We start from the raw sequence: 23,061 nt of genomic DNA on the forward strand, positions 1-23,061 counted from the left end.
AGTTCTATGCTAATTTAGTTGACTGTAATATTACAAAGGGAACTTTACCTGTTGTGAATATTTCTTCCCTCCCAGCAGCTCTGATTTCAGGATATATTTTGATATCTAAAGCTATCTATATTAGCAGTCTTTAGTCTCCAGGTGATGCCAGTATATCGTACTCTGCCAGCAGCACAAAACTGTTCTCTCTGATTCTCCGGACTCGGACCAAATCTCCACACTCCTGAACATGGATCAGACCTCTCTCTCCTCTCCCATATTCTCTCTCCCTGTCATTCAGCGTCACCTCTGTCCGTTTGCCACAGGCCTGGCGGTACATGTACCTTACCCCCACCACCAGCACCATGCCCAAGCCAGCTGAGCAGCCCAGCAGCATGCCCAGCTCCCACGCACTGTGTCTGGGGATAATGTCTGGATACTTCCCCTCCTTATCTGGAGTTGCAGGGGGATTTGAGGGGCGTTTGAGTTTGGGATTAGTGTCAGTGTTGGGAAGGTTTGGTTTTAACTCGTGGCCACGATTTAGTTTGAAGTTTGGGTCAAGGTTTGGATGGGGTTCAGGGTTTGGGTGAACCACAGTTCTTGATGTTGGTAGGTTGAGGCTAGGCCCAGGATCAGATGATGTGATGTGGTTCTGGACGGGCAACCTCTGACCAGGGGTGAGTTGTTGGAAAGGCACAGGGGAGGAGGTTGATGTCAGGGGGTTGTAGAGAGAGCGACGGGGAACTGGAGAGGGTCCTGGGAGAGGGGAAGTAGACTGCGAAGACACCATAGAAGAAGAGGTGGCAGACGGGTTTGTGAAATCCAGTGATGAAGATGTTGAGGTAGAGGTAGAGGTGTATGAGGAAGAAGGAGGAGGTGAAGGGGGAATAGAAGGAGAAGAAATGGAAGACACCGATGAGGAAGAGGAGAGTGCTGGAGAGATGGTGGAAGAAGATGGCGACAAATAGGTTGAACTTGTGATAGACTGGGAGGAGGCCATGAGAGTAGAGGAAGAAGTAGATAAAGAGACTAAGGAAAAGAAGGAAGCTGGCGATGGATAGTTGGAGTTGGAGTTTGAGGAGAATTTGGTAGAAGAGTTGAAGGAGGATGGCCTAGGGGAAGTTGAGGAAGGTTGGATAGAGGGCAAATGAGGAGGAATGGAGATTGGGGTGGGAGAAGGTAGAGCAGAAAGGGCTGGAGCTGTTTTGGCTTGGTTCTTCATGGAGGATGAAAAGAAGGAAGGTGAGAAAGGAGCATGGGTGACAGAAGTTTGTATCGATACCAGGGTTGAACCTCCAGAGGAATAAAGAGGAGTGGTAGAGTGAACAAAGGAAGAGGCAGGAAAAGTATGGAGTAAAGAATTAAATCTAGACAGGCCGTCAGACACTGCAAAAGAAGGAGAAGGAGTTGTTGAGGGAATGGACGCAAAGATTGGGCTCATTGTTTCAATCTTTGCCTGAGACTGAAAATCTTTGACCTCTGCACTGTCACCTGGTATTAAGGTTAGGTCAACCCTTGATGTGAAGGGCAGAGGGTTGATTGATCCAGGAGTTGCTGAAGATTGCATTTGCTTCCACCCAGAGCTCTGCGCCTGTGGTGCAACAGTTTGGGAATGGGGCTTGGACCATGTTTGGGACTGGTCCATTTGGAGAAAGCTAGCTTGCTCCTGAGGTTGAGTTGGGATAGTTTGAAGCAGGGCTTGGGGATAACTGCTCAAAGGTTTAGGATGAGGAGGGCTGCTCAGAGGTGCAGTTGTATGAAGCTGATAGGGAGGTGGACTGGTTTGCCCTGGTCTAGTTTTTTGCCCAAATTGACTGTTTTCAGACTCAGGTTTGGATAAACTGCTCACAGGTTTGTTGGGAAAGGACTGATGGCTAGGAGCTTCGGATGGCTGAATGAGGTTTGGTGAAGAGGTTTGGATCTTGGAAAAGAGCTTAGCTGCAAATGACTGGTAGAGGGGAGAGGTCTGACTTGTACTAGATTGGGACTGGAGAGGAGGTTTGGATGGAGAGGTTGCCTGGTGAAAAGGGTTGGTTGAAGACATTTGGTAGTGGAGCAAAAGTTTGAGGTGAAGATTCTGAGGCAGATACTGGCTACCCATTTCATCCTTGATTAGACTCAAGTGGGACCCAGTCAGGGCAGTCCTCCAGGGCTGTGGTGAGCTACTCTGAGTAACAGACTTAACTGAACTAGTTTGGTCCTGAATTAGCTTTCTTGGGTGTTGAGATGTGGGTTTGAGTGTATTTTGGTTTTGGAAGCCATGAGTGGGTGATGGTATAGCTTTGGTGGTGGTTTCAGGATTTAATGTTGTGTCTTTTGTTCCAGGAATGGTTGGCAGTTTTGGATCCTGGAAGTTTTTCTTTGCCTCTTTTCTTTGCATCTTGCCATCTTTAAGAGGGAGAAGGGAGGCAAGGGTCTGCAGCAGGGAGAGAGGACTGGTTGAGTTTTGGACTGTGATGTTGGGCAAAAGATTGGTAACAGCTTCCATATCTGTAGCCTCTGCTATTGTATGAGTAAAAGGGTTTCCTGTGTCAGCGCCTGCCTCTTCAGTCACACCTGAGGGGGATCCTGAAGTTGCATATGGGTCAGTCTCACTGACTTTGGTAGCATTTTGAAGAGACCCTAAAGTCACAGGGCTGTTCCATTCATTGGCCTCCTGATCTGATGCAAAAGTCCCAGAGGTGTTCATCTCCAAGATGGAACGAGTGACTTCTGTTAGTTTTTCCTGGTATTTGTAGTCTTGGGTTCCACTGCTTGTTGGCGTAGGGGGTCCTAGGGTGGTCGGAGGGCTTGCCTTCTGAATTGTTTTTTTGATTGATGCTCTAAGGGATCCGAGAGCTGTCAGGCAGCAAGGTCAAAGAACGGCAAGGTTTAAGGTATGGTGAGATACAGACTGAGAGACAGAAAGATTGGTTGGTGTTTTGCCTTGGCCTGGAGTTACCACTTGTAACTAACTGAATGTAGAACTACAGGTAAACAGAGGGGTACAAAGCTGTCCATCAGATATTCTGTATTCATAATTTAACAAATTGCATACCTGGCAGAGCTTCATCTTGCTGTAGCACAAAATCTGAATTCTCTTCATCCACCTTTGTGATGTTACTCCCACTCCAAGGACTACGACTCCCATCATGCACCACGGCAGAGTCAATACCTGCCCAGTACACAAAATAAGACTGCACCACCGTGATGCTGGAATGACAAAGAGGCATCACTGAATAGTAAACAATAACCAAATATTCTGGCACAGTCTTACAGGAAAACATGAAATGGACACAACCTCTCAATGACGCATTACGTCATGGTAATATGAAAACAATGCAAATGCAAAGTCTACAATGAACTTTTGCAGTTTTGTTGGGTTTAGAGAAAAAAAAAGTTAGGTTTAGGAAATTATCGTGGTTTTGGTTAACATACGTATTCAGCATAGTTATGTTAAGTACTTTGCATAGTTACATAGTTTGATGACTATGTTAAGTCATGTAACTAGGTTGACTTTTGATTCACATAGGACATGAACCGCGGTGTCCTGATTGAAAGTCCATGTTTGTTTGATCCATCCACCACCACCACCCCTCCCACTATTTTTACATGAACTTTCTTGCTCTCTATACTCAATTCGTGTGTCCACCACGACAAAAGATCCTCGTTTACTTTGCATCGACATTCTTTTCGTGTTGACAGCATGTGATTTAAACACATTTTGTGCCCACCACCACGTAATGCGTTGTGAAGAACTTGTGTCCATATCATGCATTTCTATGAGACCGGGCTGAATATTCACATCAGATGAGGATTACCGATGATGTTTGGCTACATGTGTATTTACCAGTCTTTGCATGCTAGTTATGATTATGGTCATTTGTACAAATGGTAGGCGTACACTTACTAGAACTTGATGTCTCCCATGGGTGCATCAGGAGCCTTCCACACAAATGACAGATTTCTCTTCAGCTGTTTGTCAGAGTGTGTCAGGGTGTCACCCTCCGAGAGGCAGCGCAGGGTGTGAGTTCCAGGGGGAGTGAGCGTCCAGGAGCCGCCCAGCAGCACTGGGCCCACTCTCGTAGATCTGAGCCCAGCTCCAACTCCAACGCCAGTTCTAGCCTTGACCCCGGCACCCTCCACACTGCGAGCCTGGAGCAGGAAACCCATGAAGTCCCGAGAGCTTCGGACGGTTACTGAGGACACAGGTATGGATTGATTGATTGACTGATATTTTGATGTTTGCATATAAGCCTCTACTTCACTAAAAAGGTGTATGTTTTCCGTCAGTTTTTTATCATTAGTAGTTAGAACAGTAGTGGGGTACCCTGGTGGTCTAGTGTTCTAAAGTGCCGACCATGAGCCCCAGCATCCCTGATTTGTATTGGGCCAGGAATCTTTGGTATATGTTGTTCCTGATCTCTCTTTCCTTTCAATTCCTGTCATTTCTCTGCCAACAGGTATAAAATAATGTCCTCAAACAAGCCAATAATAAAGTCCCAATGTCCTCAAACAAGTACTGCTACTACAAGATGGCACAATAAAGTGTCTACAAACGAGGACAACAGGCCTTAGTTAAGCAGAATGACATCTAAAGTGCAGCAAACCCAAAATGTAATGTCCTATATGAGGACACAGGGTCTCAGATGTGATTAATTGTCCCAGCAGGTAAAAGTGAGCTAGCTGTTAGTCGTTAATTAACAGTTAATAAGTGCCTGTAAATAACTGTGCTGACAATCAGAAGTAAGTTGGTCCCTACTTCTTTTAACAATTAATCAACAGTTAACTAAAATCTGTGAATGACTAACAGCAGCTATCTTTGTTGTTAATTGGTTAGAGGATTAATTAGTGAGTTAAATTATACTCACCTGTTACTAACTGTCCCGGCAGGTAAGAAGAGGCAGATGTGTGCAGGGTGACATGGCTGCGCTGTGGGTCCTGGGGTTGGGCGCTGATGTGGCCGGGAATCATTTCCCGACAAGAGACGTGGCTCGCACCGCGGGAGAATGACATGGTGGGCGGAGCCAAAGATAACAAGACCACACCCACCCCGAAACATTGGAGGGTAGGCTGCATGTCTACACACAGTCACTGCAAAGACAGACGGTGGAGATGATTCACTGGACTTTTCTTTTGCAAGCTAGAAAACCTGTTTTTGGCATGACGTATGCTTTTATTTTGAAAGAGACTGTATGTAAACGTGAAATTTCCTGTGAAAACAGAAGTGTATTTTGAAAGAAGACAGTGCATGTAACAGGCAGAACTTGACACGGTGTCCCAGAGCATCAACAACCAACACACCCAGGGTACCTTGCACGTCATATGTGGACGTGGAAAGTCCACGACCAAACGTCAGTATGTGACGAGGTCGGAGTGAGAATGTGTTGAAGAAACGCAAACAGGGAAGGTGAAGAGTGATGGAAGCAAAAGTCATCCTGAAGCCCTGAACTCTACAACACAACATCAGAAACATACCATAATCATGTCAGTAAAATCAGCCAGATGGGGCTACTGTGTGTGTGAAGTGGCATATAGCTTACAAACTTAGCTAAAGCTAATGCTAACAATAGCTCAGCTGTTCATTTCTGTTAGCTATGCCAGGCAGACACAGTGACGGGGGTTATATTTTGTATTACGAGCATCTGGTCTGAATGACAATCAGCAGGGCCTCTTTCGAGTGTAAATTTGTCCACAGGAAGTATTGTGTACCCTACCTCACCTAGAGCGATGAGAAAATGTATTACTGACCTTACGCTCAATGGCCTGCAATGGCTGTGTAAACACAGCGCAGAGCGCAAGTGATCAGCTACCACAACAAAGAACAGAGGAGCTCGGATTACTGCACAGAACAGGAAGCCAGTATTTCACTATATCTTCACTTAACAGTGGTTTCCTGCTGCATTAATGTTGTGCATGTCGTATACAGAACCTGTAAATGTCAGTTCTAACTGTCGGCAGCTGGCAGACAGGCGGAGTCATAGTATTACGCCTGCAGGGAGGAAGAGACAAAGTTGACAGACTTGTTCTGTGGCCTACATGTCACCAGCAGAAATTGTGGCTCAGTTAAACTGAAGAGTGAAGGACGACAGCAGCGTCTAACCGGACCTCCAGGTACGTTTACACACATGCTGTTAAATGTGCTGCAGATAAGCAGCTAACTAGCGTACAAACTAAAGTCCTCTAATGTTTGTCAGGTGTGTTCATGTTCAGGAGTTTAATAAGAAGGAAACTGTTGTGAAGCTGCTGTCCGCTCTGCCCGTGATCATTTCTGATGATAAGGATGTGGCAAGCAAGATTTGAAAGTATACAAATAAGGTCTTCATCTGTACAGAGAGGAATACAAATTAATGCAAAAACAGGGCACAAATATATAACAGATATTCTTTTTTTCCTTTTGGTTTCTGAAAGGATAGCGCAGGACAAGTGATTAATGCTGCAGCAGACGAAAAATGCAGCTGGACTTTAATTAAAGAGCTCTTTACAAAAGGTTGAGGACATTCTGGGCTGGTTGCAAATTGATATTTGTATTTCAAGGAGGTTACTGGTGCGAAGCTCTGTGACCCATGCCAACAAAATTACACCTACATTTCCATATCCTATTATTTATTTTCTCACTCTGAGAAAACTGCGCTGCGTTTATCCTGAGCGAGGACTCAAGTATTTGAAGAATGCGGCTGGCAGTATTTATATTTTTATTTAAACACCAAAACTAACAGTATGTGAGTCTGTCTCTTTTGGACTTTGCATCTGTTGCTCTCAGCCCGAAGCCAATTCATAAATCTTTAAAAACTGAATCACCAATACACATTTTGATTTCTGAAAAAAATGAAAAAAAGCCAAATAATTAGATAAAATTTGATAGACACTTGTACTGTTAGTAAACAGTATGATGTTGTTTTGGTGGGCGGGGCTTAGCTGGAGGAAAAAACAATTCTCCACAGACATTAGCTAGCATTAGCTAGCAAGTTCTGTTGTCTTGTTTTAGACAATGGAGGAAGATGATGTGAGTGGTGCGTTCAGTGTCGAAGCGCACTCTGACACAAACTAGAAAGTTCATAAATTGGAAGTGCTGTCTGAATGTAGCGTTGGGTTGTCCAGAGCAGCGCACTCTGGACACTCTGTCTGTGGAGACAGATTAACTTAATTAACTTAACCGTTGGTTCATTCATGTAGAAATATAACGCTCCGTTTCTTCCACCAACAGGGCTCTCATTTTAGTGTAGAGCGTCAGACTGAATTTACCAACGCACCATGTCAGGTCACTCACTCTCCGGGACCGCCAGTGTTACTGGAATAAGTAAACACTGACCAACAGGTCCAGACTGGCCGACCCGTATGCTCTCACTCAGTGGATGGATGATGTCACAGGAAGCCAATCTTACAAAGGAGGACCACAATTGAAGGCTTTCCTCCAGTTTGTCTTGCTATCCAAGCTAACATTAGCTAACATGCTACAAAAGTTAGCATTCCAGAGAAACCCAATATTCCTCTTAATCCCTCACCAGTTTCTGATGAGGTGGACATGATAACTCTTAATACACATAACGTTATTCATCCCACAAACTGGAGCGTTCATAAATTGGGGGCGCTGTCTGAATGTACCGTTGTCCAGAGCAGTGCACTCTCAGAGTGGCAGAGCGCACTCTGGACACTCTGTCTGTGGAGTGAATGTGTGATTAACTTGACCGTTTGTTAATTCATGTAGAAATATAACACTCCGTTTCTTCTGAGTCTCCATTTGATCATGTGACAAGGCGATGAGATTAGGCACTTAAATCGTAACTAGCGTGGACACTCGGGCTCGTCGTTACTCCCTTATGCCATTGCGTGTTTATGAACTTTGTCCTTTACACATTCAAGCTCTCACAGTGAAAAAGCATCTTGACAATATTCAAATAACAATCATAATATTAACAACATCACTTACTCGTGACAGCAGGGCAGGAATTTCACGAGGGCTGCGAGGGCCTGAGATAACGTGACTTTCTTCACTCAGTATTGTGATGTCAGGAGGAATATTTATATTCTAGTGAGATATTATTGGGTTTTAAATAGTGACTCTGTTGTTCTAAACATGACTTATTATGCTTCTGTGCATTTGTAGCTCTTTTTTAGTCTGTTGCTGCATCATGTTGAGGAGGGCCATGCCTGTGTATACAGTCAGGTCCATAATTATTTGGACAATGATACAGTTGTCATCATTTTGGCTCTGTACACCACCACAATGGGTTTTAAATGAAACAATGAATACCTGCTTAAAGTGCAGACTCTCAGCTTTCATTTAAGGCTTTTTTCAAAAATGTAGTATGAACCGTGTAGGAATTACAACCATTTCTTCACACAGTCCCCCGACTTTAAGGGCTCATAAGTATTTGGACAAACTAACATAATAATCAATTAAACAGTCAGTTTTAATACTTGGTTGCAAATCCTTTACAGTCAATGACTGCCTGAAGTGTTGGACACATAGGCATCATCAGATGCTGGGTTTCTTCCCTGGTGATGCTCTGCCAGCCCTTTACTGCAGCCGTCTGCACTTCCTGCTTGTGTTTTGGGTGTTTTGCCCTCAGTTTTGGCTTCAGCAAGAGAAACGCATGCTCAGTTGGATTCAGGTCAGATAATATGACTTGGCCATTGCAGAACATTCCACTTCTTTGCCTTAAAAATGTCTTTGGTTGCTTTTGCAATATGCTTCAGGTCAATGTCCAACTGCACTGTGAAGCATCGTCCAATGAGTTTTGAAGCATTTAGATGAATCTGAGCAGATAATGTAGCCCCAAACACTTCAGAATTCATCCTGCTGCTCTTGTAAGCAAGACAAGACTTCACTAGAATAAATACAGAGGGTTTATCACAAGATGCAAACCACTGGTTAGCCTTAAAAATGGAAGGCCAGATTAGAGTTTGTCAAAAACCATCTAAAAAGCCTGTACAGTTGTGGAACAGCATACTGTGGACAGATAAAACAAAGATCAACTACCAGAATGATGGGAAGACAAGAGAAGGAAGAAGGGAAGGAACTGCTCATGATCCAAAGCACACCACCTCATCAGTGAAGCATGGTGGAGGTACTGTTATGTCATGGCCATGTATGGCTGCCAGTGGAACTGGTTCTCTTGTATTTATTGATGATGTGACTGCTGACAAGAGCAGCAGGATGAAAGCTGAAGTGTTTGGGGCACCATTATCTGCTCAGATTCAACCAAATGCTTCAAAACTCATTGGACGATGCTTCACAGTGCAGATGGACATTGACCTGAAGCATTTTTAAGGCAAAGAAGTGGAATGTTCTGCAATGGCCAAGTCATATCATCTGACCTGAATCCGACTGAGCATGCGTTTCTCTTGCTGAAGCCAAAACTGAGGGCAAAACACCCAAAACACAAGCAGGAAGTGCAGACGGCTGCAGTAAAGGGCTGGCAGAGCATCACCAGGGAAGAAACCCAGCATCTGATGATGCCTATGTGTCCAACACTTCAGGCAGTCATTGACTGTAAAGGATTTGCAACCAAGTATTAAAACTGACTGTTTAATTGATGATTATGTTAGTTTGTCCAAATACTTATGAGCCCTTAAAGTCGGGGGACTGTGTGAAGAAATGGTTGTAATTCCTACACGGTTCATACTACATTTTTGAATAAAAGCCTTAAATGAAAGCTGAGAGTCTGCACTTTAAGCAGGTATTCATTGTTTCATTTAAAACCCATTGTGGTGGTGTACAGAGCCAAAATGATGACAACTGTATCATTGTCCAAATAATTATGGACCTGACTGTATATATAAATACATGTATGCTCGCTGCTAACAATGTGGCCCATCGACATGATCTGGTTTTGAAAAGCGGCCCAAAAAGCCCTGCTGTAGTGTGTTTGTTTGTTAGCTATCTAACAACACAACAGAAATAATTGTAAGCCAGTCTTGTTCAGTGAATCAGTTTATCATGTACACTCAAAAATATTTAAGATTGTTTGCTTATAAATACATGAACCTGGTTGTTCTATATTTAAAACACATTGGGTTTATTAGTGCTACTAAATAAATCACATTATTACTTATTATACTCATTATTATTACTTGAGCTTGTTTTATTTATTCATTTCACAGATAGTTATACATCCTTAGTCCTTAAATTAAATTCATTATGGATGTGGACTTAAAATCATTGTTTTATTGTATGGCCTTTGTGCCCTCAAAAAACTGACAACACAAAAGGCTGAGTGGCCTTGCCCCTAAAATGACGAAATTGTACATTGTTTTTTTTCTACATTTAATAAACAATGAAGATAAAACCAGTATGATATTGGTAAATGTTAGCCAGACTCCAGACTTAATAAACAGTTAGTAAGATAGACATTTATGTCTTCATAAACCCTTAAATCCTACCTCAGCTTTTAATTTTCATTCCTTTTTGACTTGTTCTGTTTCCTAAACTCTCCAAATTCCTATTAACTCAAAACAAAGCAATACTGGGCGCATCTATTTCCAAACAGGTGTGTAGCAGAGGAGTCTTTTTTGCATTCTTACCAACAACATGTCACATCAAGCAAATATTACCCTCTAAATAATGAATGCATGAATGAATGTTGCATCAGGGAGAGTCAGAGTGAGCATCCTTACCCTTCAGGATGCGCAGAAAAGAATCACGTCCTCCAGAGTTTCCAGTTTAGTTGTTGTGTTACTGCGGCTGGAGAAGATCCTGTGTGAGTTTAAAGTTTGTTTGAAGCCTGTGAAGTTTGGGGGGATTTTTTTGGGGTCCAGGATGTGGAGGGAGGAGGGAGACGTAGAACCAGAGCACATAGAGCTGCAGGTCGGGTACCAAAACACATTACATGCAACTGTAGAAACAAATCTTTTAATCTTTTAATATCGAAAAAGGAAATGTAAAGTAGTACATGTTTGTGTGTGAGTAAGGAGGCCAAAATATTTATTTATTTATTTATTTTGTCCCAATAATTTAGCATGTAACTATGTTCACCACAAATTGTTAGACAAAGTCATGAAATATAAAAGGTATAAAAAAATATAGATAATATAAATATCTAAATATAAAAATGTCCAAAAAAACCAACATATTAGAAATACAATCACAGAAAACAAAGAAAAGTGGCGCATTGGTGCAGCTGAGACGGTGGATGTTAGACATTTTTGTTTGAATTATAATTAAAGGAAAACTTCAACCCCTAAATGATCTTTTGTTTATCAGTTACTCAGCCTGTGCTACAATTAATTCGTGAACAAACCTTGTTTTTCTCGCATACCTTCATGGTGAACAAAGAATCCAAAAAAACTGATAACATTTTGGATGAATTGAAGTCGGTGGGGTCCACGATTAACCACAGTAAAACTACATCAAAACATCTGTTTACAAACTCTCACACAGCTCATGCGCATTATCCACGTCTCATTTATCCAGTCACACGTTCATAACTTTACAAACACGTGTATTTTTGCGAAAGCTGCAATATTTAAAACTTCTGCTTTCGACAAAGCCAGACTCCAACGACAAAAACAATAATTTTACCTTGCTGATCACGGGAGCTGCTGCCTCGATAACCATCAACATGACGTCAGAAAGATGTTGACCTCCTACATTACGACAGATGTGAAATTTTGGTCTGGTTGACCGTATTCTAAATGTCTAACAATGTTTGAATTTCACGTTAACTTTATGGTCGTTTGTAGATGTTGGGGTTTGCTGTCCATACCTTACGAATAAATGTTGTTATACTATTTCCAGATGACATTGGTATGAGACATTCAGAAGACGTTAACTTAAGCCCAACATTTTAAAAAAACAACCTAATCTGTATCTGTTGTCAGTATTCTACGTTAAATCGGCGATGGCCTTAGAAGTGGTCTTGACGGACGCTGAATTTTGGCAAACAATACCGGCAACCCAACGGCTATCATGTTGATACAAAAGACGGCTTTTTGCGTTGGTTTCTGACACTGGAACTCGGTGACCAAGCGCCGGTTTATGATGACTTCAGAGTGAGGCCCTGTTGGGTTAGTTTGTGCGTTTGTCTTATTGTATGATGTTGATACATCGGAACTAAACCTTGTAAACACGAGGACGTTTTTGACTTTGATTCATCAAGAATATTTCCGTTTTTGGATTCTTCGTTCACCACGGAGGCACGCTTTGAAACAACTGATCAAAAGAGCTGAAGATTAATTTTATTAATAACTAACTTATTGATTCATTGACCAGTCCTTTAATCTATTATGCATAAAGTATGTGTATTTCTATCTTGAGAAAGTACAGTCCGGCCCGGAGACTGTAGTGCAGGTGGGATTTCAGCCCTCGGGGTGTTTGTAATACTCAGTGACAGAGTTCATAAATGTTCTACACCTGCCTCCTGCAACATGATGCCAGTTTTGTGTGTCACGCTGTCGAGGGAGAGACACTCTTTTCTAGTGGGGGTATTTCTGTGAGATTAGGACTCCGCCACACACACACACACACACACACACACACACACACACACACACACTACCAGGATGCACACCAGCTGTAGCCACCTCCCTCCAGGATGTCCCAAACATCTCGACCCACCTCACTCCTTTGTCTCTCCATCTTTGTTAAGCAGAGCTGCAGGGACGTCTGCTGCGTCTCTGTGAGAGCCAGAATGTTGTCAAACTTGTTTCAAAAGGAGGGATGACACCTCTCCCCTGTCTCTGTAAAACAAACACCTTGTTTTCTGTCATTACAGTTGTGTTTTTATGAACTCAGGGAGCAGTTTATCAGACTGTGTAAAAAAAGGGGCATTCAAAGCTGCTCCCACCCACAGAAACACGTCTGTCGTACTGAAAGACATCAAACTGACCTTAGGTGGGTGAGCAGAGACAGCGTACACTTAACTTTTATGAGCAGAATATTAACATTTAAAATTGTTTTAACACATTATAATGTACTAAGAAGAAGGTATAAGGACATATGTTTATATATGTGTCAAAAATGTAACTTCTGCTGGGAGGTGATGAAGGATGTACAGCTAGGGTCACCATATTTTGATTTCCAAAAAAGAGGACACTCGGCCGGCCACGACATAGCCTACTTAAATGATACTCGCAGTTTACTCAAAGATGCCTTATGATTTTAATATATTTCAAATTTATATGTATGGATAGAAAATTCAGTTATATCACAAAATAATATCTCTCAAAGACAGAAATTCAGATAGGCCCCAATAGGGGACACATACACACACTAGAGTGTGACGATCCGAGCCCGACGGTACCCGACGGGTCGGGCCGGGTTTGGTCAGAAATGTAGCTATAAATTGTATTTGGGCTCAGGTCGGATTCGGTCAGCTTTCAGTGAAAATGTAGTGTAAAAACAAATAAAATCCTATTGTCTGTCCTGTTTATTGCTTGGGCACTGTTATTTACGTGACAACACCTGAACATAACACACACAGACACACTGGCTGTTTGTTTCTACCACTCCCCTCACTGGAAGTCTCGGACCTCCAGCCGCCCGCCTCCGCCTTGATTAAACGCTGAAAATAAAATAAAAGAGGGAGACAGGTTTTTCCTATTTTATCTTATTTTGTTTTATGTCTCCCTCTCCTCTCGCTAGAAGCGTCGGACCTCCCGCCTCCCGCTCCCGTCTCAAACACGGAGGTCTCCCTCTCCGCAGCTGAGCACCCACGGCGCACGTCCGTCCTGTTAAATAGCCTGTAACCACTGTGTGACACAAACTCAGTGCTTTGGTCATTAAATGATGTCGGGCTCGGTTCGGGTTCGGACAGAAATATGCTGCCCGTGCCACATTCTAACACACACACACACACACACACACACACACACACGCACACAAACACACGGAAAACTGGACATTATCATCAGTTTATAAAAAACCCCTGGACGCCCTGGACGGGACGTGAAAAGTGGACATGTCCGGGTAAAAGAGGACGTTTGGTCAGCCTATGTACAGCACAGCAGCTGTAAATCATTGTTAATGATGTCTGAGGACAACCAGTGAGGGGCTGTTCACTACTTATCAGAGGAGCTGGGGTGTGACGTTTTTGAGTCTCCCTAAGTCTTTTTTTTAGTCTTATTATAGTCATGTTGTGTCTCTTTGTGATCTTTTTTGTGTCTTTTTGTACTTGTTTTGTGTCTCTTTGTGGTCTTTTTGTCTTTCTGTGGTCTTTTTTTGTCTTTCTGTGGTCTTTTTGTCTTTCTGTGGTCTTTTTTTGTCTCTTTGTGGTCTTTTTTGTCTTTTTGTGGTCTTTTTTGTCTTTCTGTGGTCTTTTTTTGTCTCTTTGTGGTCTTTTTTGTCTTTCTGTGGTCTTTTTTGTCTTTTTGTGGTCTTTTTGTACTTGTTTTGTGTCTCTTTGTGGTCTTTTTTTATCTCTTTGTGGTCTTTTTTGTCTTTCTGTGGTCTTTTTTGTGGTCGTGTTGTATCTCTTTGTGGTCTTTTTTTGTTTCTTTCTCTTTGTGGTCTTGTTTGGTCTTTTTGTGGTCATGTTGTGTCTCTTTGTGGTCTTTTTGTCTCTTTCAGTCAATCAATTGTATTTATAAAGCCCAATATCACAAATCACAGTTTGCCTCACAGGGCTTTACAGCATACGACATCCCTCTGTCCTTATGACCCTCACAGTGGATAAGGAAAAACTCCCCAAAAAACCCTTTAACGGGGAAAAAAAATGTTATTATACACAATAATCATATGTGTATAATAACAGTAGAAGTATGACTAATGACTAATGATGACAGCAGCAGCAGGAGGCATCTGGCAGGACCACGGCAGCAGCACAACCACACACGTCACGCTGTCCAGGCACCGCTGTGATATGAGTTAATCTGAGAGACAGTGGAGCACAAAGGCTCCGGAGAAGAAGCCGAGTTAGTGACATCCAGAATGGCCGAGTTAGCAAGATGCAGTAATAGAATACGAGAGAGAGAGAGAGAAGGAGAGAGAGAGAGAGAGAGAGAGAGAGAGAGAGAGAGAAGGAGAGAAGGTGCCTGGTGTATTATAGGGGGGTCCTCCGGCAGACTAGGCCTAAGTCAGCCTAACTAGGGGCTGGTACAGGGCAAGCCTGAGCCAGCCCTAACTATAAGCTTTATCAAAGAGGAAAGTCTTAAGTCTAGTCATAAATGTGGAGACGGTGTCTGCCTCCCGGACCGTAACAGGAAGATGATTCCACAGGAGAGGAGCCTGATAGCTGAAGGCTCTGGCTCCTGATCTACTTTTGGAGACTTTAGGGACCACGAGTAACCCTGCGTTCTCAGAGCGCTGTGCTAAATATATATGAATCTTTGTGGTCTTTTTTGTCTCTTTGTAGTCACGTGTCTCTTTGTGGTCTTTTTTGTCTCTTTGTAGTCACGTGTCTCTTTGTGGTCTTTTTTGTCTCTTTGTCGTCTTTTTTTTCTTTGTGGTCATTTTGTGTCTCTTTGTGGTCTTTGTTGTGGTTTTGTAGTGATGTTGTGTCTCTTTGTGGTCTTTTTTTGTCTTTTTGTGTGCTCTTTGTGACTGATTGGTCATTCTGTATTACCTTGTTAATCCTGATGCATCAGTGTTAGAGCAGCATGTTACTGTTGTAGCTGCTCCAGGTGGAGCCAGTTTGAACTATTCAGTCCAGTGGTTCCCAACCTGAGGGGTGGGGCCTTCCCAAAGGGTCACCAGATAAATCAGAGGGAGGATCATATCTTTAATTCTTATTTCTCCTCTCTGTCTTTCTCCCTCTTTGGTAATTTGACCTTGAACAGCTATTTAAATGAAACCATGCGAGAAGTTTAGAAGGGAAGTGTCTCTTTTTGTGGAACTGCAGATTGAGAACCTCTGGTTAAATCTTTATCTCATGCACACATTGTAGGTGGCAACAACCACCTACAATAGATGAATCCCCACTGGGCCCTGTCTAAAGACAAGACAACTAAAGTTAGTCGCTTATTTGTATTGTTGGGTCAGGGTTTGTGATTCCAAGGAGGTACAGCAGCTGCCAAACCTTGTCATATACAATTGACGCCCACAGCAAGAATGTAGTCAAACTTGAATCACACCGTCATGGAGAGGACATTGTCAGGGATGTCCCGAGGTGTCGCTCGAACGTGCCCCTCCTCTGAGCTTTGAGCTTTCAGGACCTCAAACTGAAGTGCAGAGGGAGTGCGCAGGGCTAAAAAGGTCAGGTACCTGATATAAGCTCGTCATATGTTGTTTTATGTAAAATCCTAATTTGAGAAGGAACTTAAGCCGTAAGAAATGCAGTGCAGTAAAAACACTATTTATCTCTAAAAAGAATAGGTGGAAGTGTAAAGTTGCGTGGGCAGAGACAATCGGCCCCTGGGCACAGACATGCAGAGGGCCCCACCACCACATAGGAACAAGACACACAGACTTTGTAGTGGTTACCCTTTTCTCTGTTATTGTTTTGTGTCTCTCTGTTATCATTATGGGCCTCTGTGTTGTCTCTCTTGGTCTTTTTGTGTCTCTATGTAGTTTTTTTTTGTCTCTTTGCAGTCATTGTGTGTGTTTTTGTTGTTGTTTTGTGTCTCTTTGTGGTCTTTATGTGTCTGTGTATTTGTTTTATGTCTCTTTGTGTCTCTGTAGTCATTTAGTGTCTCTCTGTCTTCATTTTGTGTCTTTTTGTAGTTGTTTTGTGTCTCTTTGTGGTCTTTATGTGTCTTTTTGATGTCATTTTGGGACCCTTTCTTGTCTTTGTAGTCGTTTGTATATCTTGGTAGTCCTTTTGGGTCTCTGTGGTCTTTCATGTCTTATTGTAGTTGTTTTGTGTGTCTTTGTTGACTTTTTTTGTCTCTTTGTCACCTTTTGTGTCTTTCTGTGGGGCCCCTGAGCTTGTTCCAGGGAGTCCTGTTCAATAATCCATATGTGTAAAGTCGCATAAAATGGAATTATTGAGTAAAAGTACAACTACCTCAAAAACTGCACTTAAGTACATGCATTTAGTTACGTTTTACTTGCCGTTTCCAGCGACTTAAACTTCTATTTCACTAAATTTCAGACAGACACACTCTACTTTTCACTCTCCTATGTTAATGGTTATTTTGCTAATTAACATGTTTAAGTAAAAAACATATAATTATCTTGTAATTAAAGCTTTTAAGAGTGTTTTTACATAAATGTGTTGGTACTTTCACTGAAGTGAAGGATCTGATTTTCCTCCACATACTACACATGAACAAATCCTTTCAGTGTGTTATAAACATGTACAAATCAGTTACGAGCAGGTTTAAAACTGTTTGTAAACCCATGCTGAGGGTCAGTGTTTCATTTTGGACCTTGGACACAGGACTTTGACTAAATGAGTGAAGAAGTTCATCTCTCTGGCTTTCAGGAACAACAGAGCAAAGCTGATGAACAAAGTCGGACCTCACCAATCCAAATATGACAACGTCAGCCGAGCTTAATGAAATATTTGCACAGATGAAGACAACAGATGTGATGTGACACTGTCACCTGTCTGATCACATGACACACCTGGTGGAGGTGAATCGTTTGTATTTATGATCGAGCAGTAACTGCTTCCTCATTTTCCCTCTGCACTGACGGCAAGAACATTTTTATAGACTTTTTTTATGAGAATACTGTGGTATGGTGGGTACTTCAGAGGTACAAGGTTCAGGCTGGTCATCAGTGCAAACAGAGCAACAGGTAGGGTTTTCCTTTACGTTTTCTTTGGATCAACTTTAGTTTATGTTTTGGGACGTGAACTGTGTATAGAGTCAATTATGTTTTTAAAAACGAACCAAATTATATTGTTTTATAGATGCGGCACAGTTTTGACGTTTGTCACTCTGTTTCATGCATGGCACGTTTCATTTGTAAAATCCAGATTATATTCAGGCAAAGATTGAATCTTAGAAATTAAATTAAGTTTTGTCAAAAAGTTGTGACGGGAGGAAATTTTTAAGACATGTTAAAAAAGAGGATAAAGTGATGCGCAGTAGTTCCTACTCTTATCTTAATACTTAATTTCATGTGAAGGAGGAAAAAAATACAGTTCAATAGTTCAGCTTTTTGTGTAGCGAGACGGTAAATAAAGGTGTGAAGGTGATGTGCTGGATGAGTCACTGACTTTGGCTCTGATCACACAAAGTGTTTCAGCAGCTGGAGGCGGCTTTTTGTTATTGTTTTTTTTATGGGAATGAGGTTTTTTTTGCTCACAGTTTTTGCGCCTTACATTTCTGCGCTCTAGGTGCCTGGCGTTTTTGCCGGAGCGCTCTGAACTCCTCGAGTAAAAACTTCAACTCATTGCGGAAAAGTGATCCACTTCATCTCTTTATCGTCATCTTTTTTCCCATTGTCTAACCAGATGATCTGCGGGCCTTCTGTGGAGGTCAAGTTTTTCATATGTGAATTTCCCCAATGTGGGATCAATAAAGTTTATCTTATCTTATCTTACAGTTGGTAAACAATGGAGGAGAAACTGGTGGTAGCAGTTGCTGGATACCCAGAGCTATACGGCCCAACAATAGACAGCAGGTTGTCAAACTGCCCCTGAGTCATCCTAAAATCTGCCTGTAAACGTCCATGATGGAGGAGAAGCTCCTGGACCAACTGGTGCTACTCCCCATGATCCAGCCTCTTTTTAGGGTCTCATGTACCCACACAGATCTCTGTTTATCTGCTGACAGCCCCTCATCCTCAACCAGAGCTACAGACAGTAGCCTCTGCCTCAACATGTCAGGAACTAAATACTGATTAGTGCGTGGTTGCCTGGCAACAATGAAAAAGTGCAGGAAGTGTTTTGTTTTTTTGTTTTCTGTTTTTTTACCAGTGGCATACAATTAAAGAAAAATAGAAAAAGGCAGTGTGGTGCGCCTCGCGTTTTGCAACCTGCAAAGCGCTTTCTGTGTGATCGGGGCCTCCAATGACTGCAGTGATACGTAAAAGTTCCTCTTTTTACAAAGCACAAATACAATATTTTTCAAACCATAACACACCATAGTTGTCACGTACATTTCATAGAAAGCTTGAAAGCTTAAAAAGTTGGCGTGCAAGGTAAAACAATATGCGGTGGTACTTTTTAATATGGGGACAAAAATATTTTTGTTTTAAGATTCATTTCTTTATTTGTACAGTCATGTTTTGAAGTTGGCTAAGTAGCTAACTGGCTTCGCTAACATGGCTAAATACGCTTTATAGCCGTTGCTATGGGAGACGAATTAATAATCAGCACTGACTTAAAAGTGATCGTCATTGTCACATGATTGAATGCTAAAATGCAAAAATATTTTTTGTCTGAGATGTATTTGTTTACTCGTACAGTCATAATGTCATAAAGTTAGCTAGCTAACTAGCTCAGTCAAACATGCTTCAACAGGCTTTTTAGCCATTGCTACTGGAGGCTAATTAATAACAGTTGGAATTGGATGTGAAAATCATGATCTGGTCATATTGAATATGGGCACAAAAATATATTTGGTCTGAGATAAATTGGTTTAAATCATAAAGCTAGCAAACTATCTCAAGAGCTGAGATACGAATTTTAGAACACCTCATTACGTCACATGGTAATGGCAGGTAATGTGTTAAATTACGTGGTGGTGGCACGGTTGAGAGCCGTCTGGAGCAGCAAAACATATTTGAATAAAGCTAGCAGCCTGTTAAATCTTTAGCCCTTTTTAAACAGGAATTGTGCAAATTTGCAGGAAAGCCCAATCAGTCTTCTTTCAGCATTGGCAGTATAAAAACAAAATCGGGGAGTGCAGCAAAATGCTGCCTACCTATTTTTGTTTATACAGAACGCACCTTTTTCGGGGCAATGGGGGGCGTGAGCAAGTAACAAAACGTGTAGCTCAGCGTGTGACGTAAACAGTGACGTGGGAGGGAAGCTGCAGCTGGTCAGTCCTTCAGTGATTCTTTCGTAAGTCAGCCCGTCCTTCACCGTCCCCGTCATCTGACGGTTAATGGCCTCTTCGTTTGCGAGGACAAGGAGGGCGCGCAATTCCTTGTCTCCCCAGTTGCTCATCTTTGCAGTGTCTGTCAGGTTTGTGTTTCCCTCTTGCTACTAGCTGCTTGCTAATTCCTGCTATCAGCTGTTTCCTGTTTATCCACCGCCAGTGGCTCGCACGTGCGGCGTCATCAACAGCTCCTCCCACAAGTCATCAACAGCCCCTCCCGTTGTGGAAGGCTGCCTCGGTCTGTTTAAACCAAAGAGGGTCCACCAATATGTCTACCCTACGAGGTGAAAAATTGGGCACCTCAGATCGACTCGCCAATCCGCCACTGTGTGTCTAAACGCTCGCAGCTTGCCGGCAAAACGGCCCAACATTCGCGGAATATCTGTCAGTGTAAAAGGGGCTTAAATTATCCCATCAACACTGCAAGTAGAACTAAAAGGTGGCTCCTCTGCAGTGGGCGATATGTAATTATTTAATACTTTAACTTTGCAGTGTTGTTTGTGTGTGTGTTACAGGTGGATGATGGCGTGCGTGTTGGTTTGTCTCCTTCTGGCTGTCCGCCTGATTGGGCTGTCTGCCTCACTGTCATCTTCAGGTGAGAAAAACAATCAGATGGAAACTTCTCCAACATGCTAAATTTATGTACTTTAATACGTATACCTGAATCATTTATCAGAAGGGACGGAGCAGGCCTCTCCATGCCCACCTCCATGGCTCCTGTTTGGGCAGAGATGCTTCAGTTTCTACCCTGTATGGAGCTCCTGGAGCACTGCTAATGTAAACTGAACATAAAACACATTTTAATTTTGATTCAAATTTTAAATGGCTTCTAAAAGAGTTTATGTGTGTGTGTGTGTGTGTGTTTGTGTGTGTGTGTGTGTGTGTGTGTTAGTCTCTCTGCTCTCAGACAGGAAGTGACCTGGTGTCTCTTCACACACCAGAGGAAAGGCAGTTTGTCCTTCAGCTAGCAAGCACACACACTCCTGTGTGGCTGGGTGGATACCAGGTACAACAGGTATGATAAGATTAAATAAATAAATAATATACAGTACTTGTGTGCAAAAATCTTGATTTATAAACTTGTTTAAAATAAGTAGTTAAATAAGAAGTACATTATTTCCCCTCAGGATGTAGTTAAGTAGAAGTATAAAGTGTCATGAATACAAAAGAATAACCTCTCTCTGTCTGCTCAAGAATGGCTCTTGGTTTTGGAGTGACGACTCCCCGTTCAGGATCAACAGCTGGACCAATCAGAGGCAGGGGAAGACCAGTGAGGGCGGGGCTTGCCTAGCAATGACACCAAAGGGTAAACAAAAATAAACACATACATTTAAAAAAGATTTTTAACATTGAATAAGTGCAGTATTGTAGTTAATAGCTGGATTATGAGACCAAAGCTCTGTATAAAATATAGCTAAAATAAAATGAAATGACAAACAGTTCTGGAGGCAGAATTTGAATTAAGTTGAACTAAATGTATTGCTTGCATTACAAAATAATTATTGTTCTTTAAGAAATACAAAAATGAAATTTAAAAACAGAAAAGAATAAAGAAGAAATATAATATTTGGTGTAAACAAACCGTAATGTGTGTATATTGTGTTTAGGTGGAGAGCTGCACAGCGCCCCCTGTGGAGAGCTCAGGTTCTACATCTGTTCCACCAGACCCGGGTAAGCTGAAAACAATGCTGTGTTATGGCAGCTTTAAATGTAATATGTCACATTTGATCCAAGCGGCAACCTCATGGGCTGAAAAATGAAGCAAACGCAGAAGCTGCAGTTCCTCTAATGGCCACTTGAGGCTGGCTCCACAAGTGAGTCAGTCCCCATAGACTTCAGAGCAGGAATACACATGTTTACAGCCTGGTACAAAAAATTATTTTGGTCTCTAAAGATAATTTACCAGTTAATGACAGATGTTCAGGAGGTGAATTTATACAAACTCATCGATTTACATTTTATTAAGGCTTAAAAGTTATTCGTAATTAAGGGCGCAGTCGCTTTGATTGACAGCTGGGTTCCTTTCGTTGACAAGGCATTACCACGCTGACAACGTTGGTGAGGTAACATCACGCAACTCCAGATTCACACGGTACACTCTGTTTGCATAATGTAGTGTATCCTTTTTACGAATTTCATCTTAGTTTACTTCCTGTCAACTCTAAAGTGACGTTACCTTGACCTCCAACCTAAGTGATGTAAGTGCTTTTTAATCCTTATGTCAGTTACTGCACTTCTCACAGTTAGTTTTGTACATATCGTTAATTGTATCATTAATTGTGTTTGTGATCATTTAATAGCCCGTCAGCAAGCCTAGCTAGCTACTAGAATAAAGAAGCCATCAAGTTAGTGAGGGGGGTCAGCTCTACAGATCTTTACTGCTCGCTTCCAAAAGACAGTGTATGTCAGTCACTTGAAGTTTCGGCAGCCCTTCCAAGAACAGAGTGTAAAAAAATAAAAAGAAGCGCCATAGTGAGCTCATGTTAGCTAAGCTTCTAGTGAACACTTAAAATCAAAATGTATGAAAATAAAGGCAGAAAGTCCTGATTTGTGATGATCATCCACGAGTCAGAACCTTTAGATCGTGTCACGACCTGGCTCATGAGGCAAGAGTTCAAGATCCAAAAGCTAAACTAAAAGTAATTTATTAAACAGACTATTTACAGTTCTTAATGTATCCCTGAGTAACATTGCTCTTTATTATTAACCCAAACATCTCTTCTGTTGATCTCCAGCTCCACTGTCTCCTCCAGCAACAGCAAACCGGTTGGGCCAGGTGAGAGTTTACCTGATGCTCTAACAGTATCTATGGCACCCAGTTTAAAACAATGCAGCTGGGGCCCGAAGACCAGTTCATTCTTGACCTTGGAAAATTTGCACCTAATATTAATACATGGAGCTGTTTATGGAGTTCATGTTTGCAATGGGTTTGCACTCATCAGTCAGTTTAGGTCGGCCATTTTGAGGGAGAGGGATGCAGATTTCCTTATTTGTGCCGTTGACAACTTTAAGTTTAAGTCTTAAGTGAAGACAGTAAAAGTTTTTTTTATTTTAATTTCACAGATACGAAACAATAAACTGTGAAGACAATAAAGCCTCCACAAAAATAGCATTTTAAGTCTTGTGTGTGATTTATCCTGGCTTCAAATCTCTACTCATGACAAGGCTAATTTATACAATGTAAAATACCATAGGCTTGTGCTAATAACATTAGCATGTTATATTTGTTTG

General features: G+C 42.0%; 2 protein-coding genes across 5 annotated transcripts in view; one reads left to right on the forward strand and one right to left on the reverse strand.

Annotated features, from left to right (window-relative positions):
* reeld1 (reeler domain containing 1) lies at window positions 1-5,047 on the reverse strand. The gene is made up of 4 exons (XM_033609609.2): window positions 4,830-5,047; window positions 3,869-4,157; window positions 3,017-3,171; window positions 1-2,817 (listed from the first exon to the last, which is right to left on the reverse strand). Exons 1-4 carry the CDS (start codon window positions 5,035-5,037, stop codon window positions 131-133), a joined length of 3,339 nt encoding a protein of 1,112 aa, XP_033465500.2. The 5' UTR covers window positions 5,038-5,047; the 3' UTR covers window positions 1-130.
* LOC117245900 (uncharacterized) overlaps window positions 4,887-23,061 on the forward strand; it is a 24,659-nt gene continuing 6,484 nt past the window's right edge. Inside the window, exons 1-8 of one of the 4 annotated variants that reach the window (XM_078163931.1) lie at window positions 4,887-5,026; window positions 6,011-6,072; window positions 20,346-20,425; window positions 20,507-20,607; window positions 20,723-20,845; window positions 21,025-21,136; window positions 21,438-21,501; window positions 22,566-22,606. In XM_078163931.1, coding sequence (XP_078020057.1) covers window positions 20,350-20,425; window positions 20,507-20,607; window positions 20,723-20,845; window positions 21,025-21,136; window positions 21,438-21,501; window positions 22,566-22,606 — 517 coding nt within the window. In that variant the 5' untranslated portion in view covers window positions 4,887-5,026; window positions 6,011-6,072; window positions 20,346-20,349. Of the gene's footprint in view, window positions 6,073-17,160; window positions 17,579-20,345; window positions 20,426-20,506; window positions 20,608-20,722; window positions 20,846-21,024; window positions 21,137-21,437; window positions 21,502-22,565; window positions 22,607-23,061 lie in introns of those variants that run through there. The other 3 variants (XM_078163930.1, XM_033609505.2, XM_078163932.1) reach the window with 3 other exon arrangements.

Source organism: Epinephelus lanceolatus, chromosome 22 (assembly GCF_041903045.1).
Source record: "Epinephelus lanceolatus isolate andai-2023 chromosome 22, ASM4190304v1, whole genome shotgun sequence".
NCBI classification, from domain to species: Eukaryota; Metazoa; Chordata; class Actinopteri; order Perciformes; family Serranidae; genus Epinephelus; species Epinephelus lanceolatus.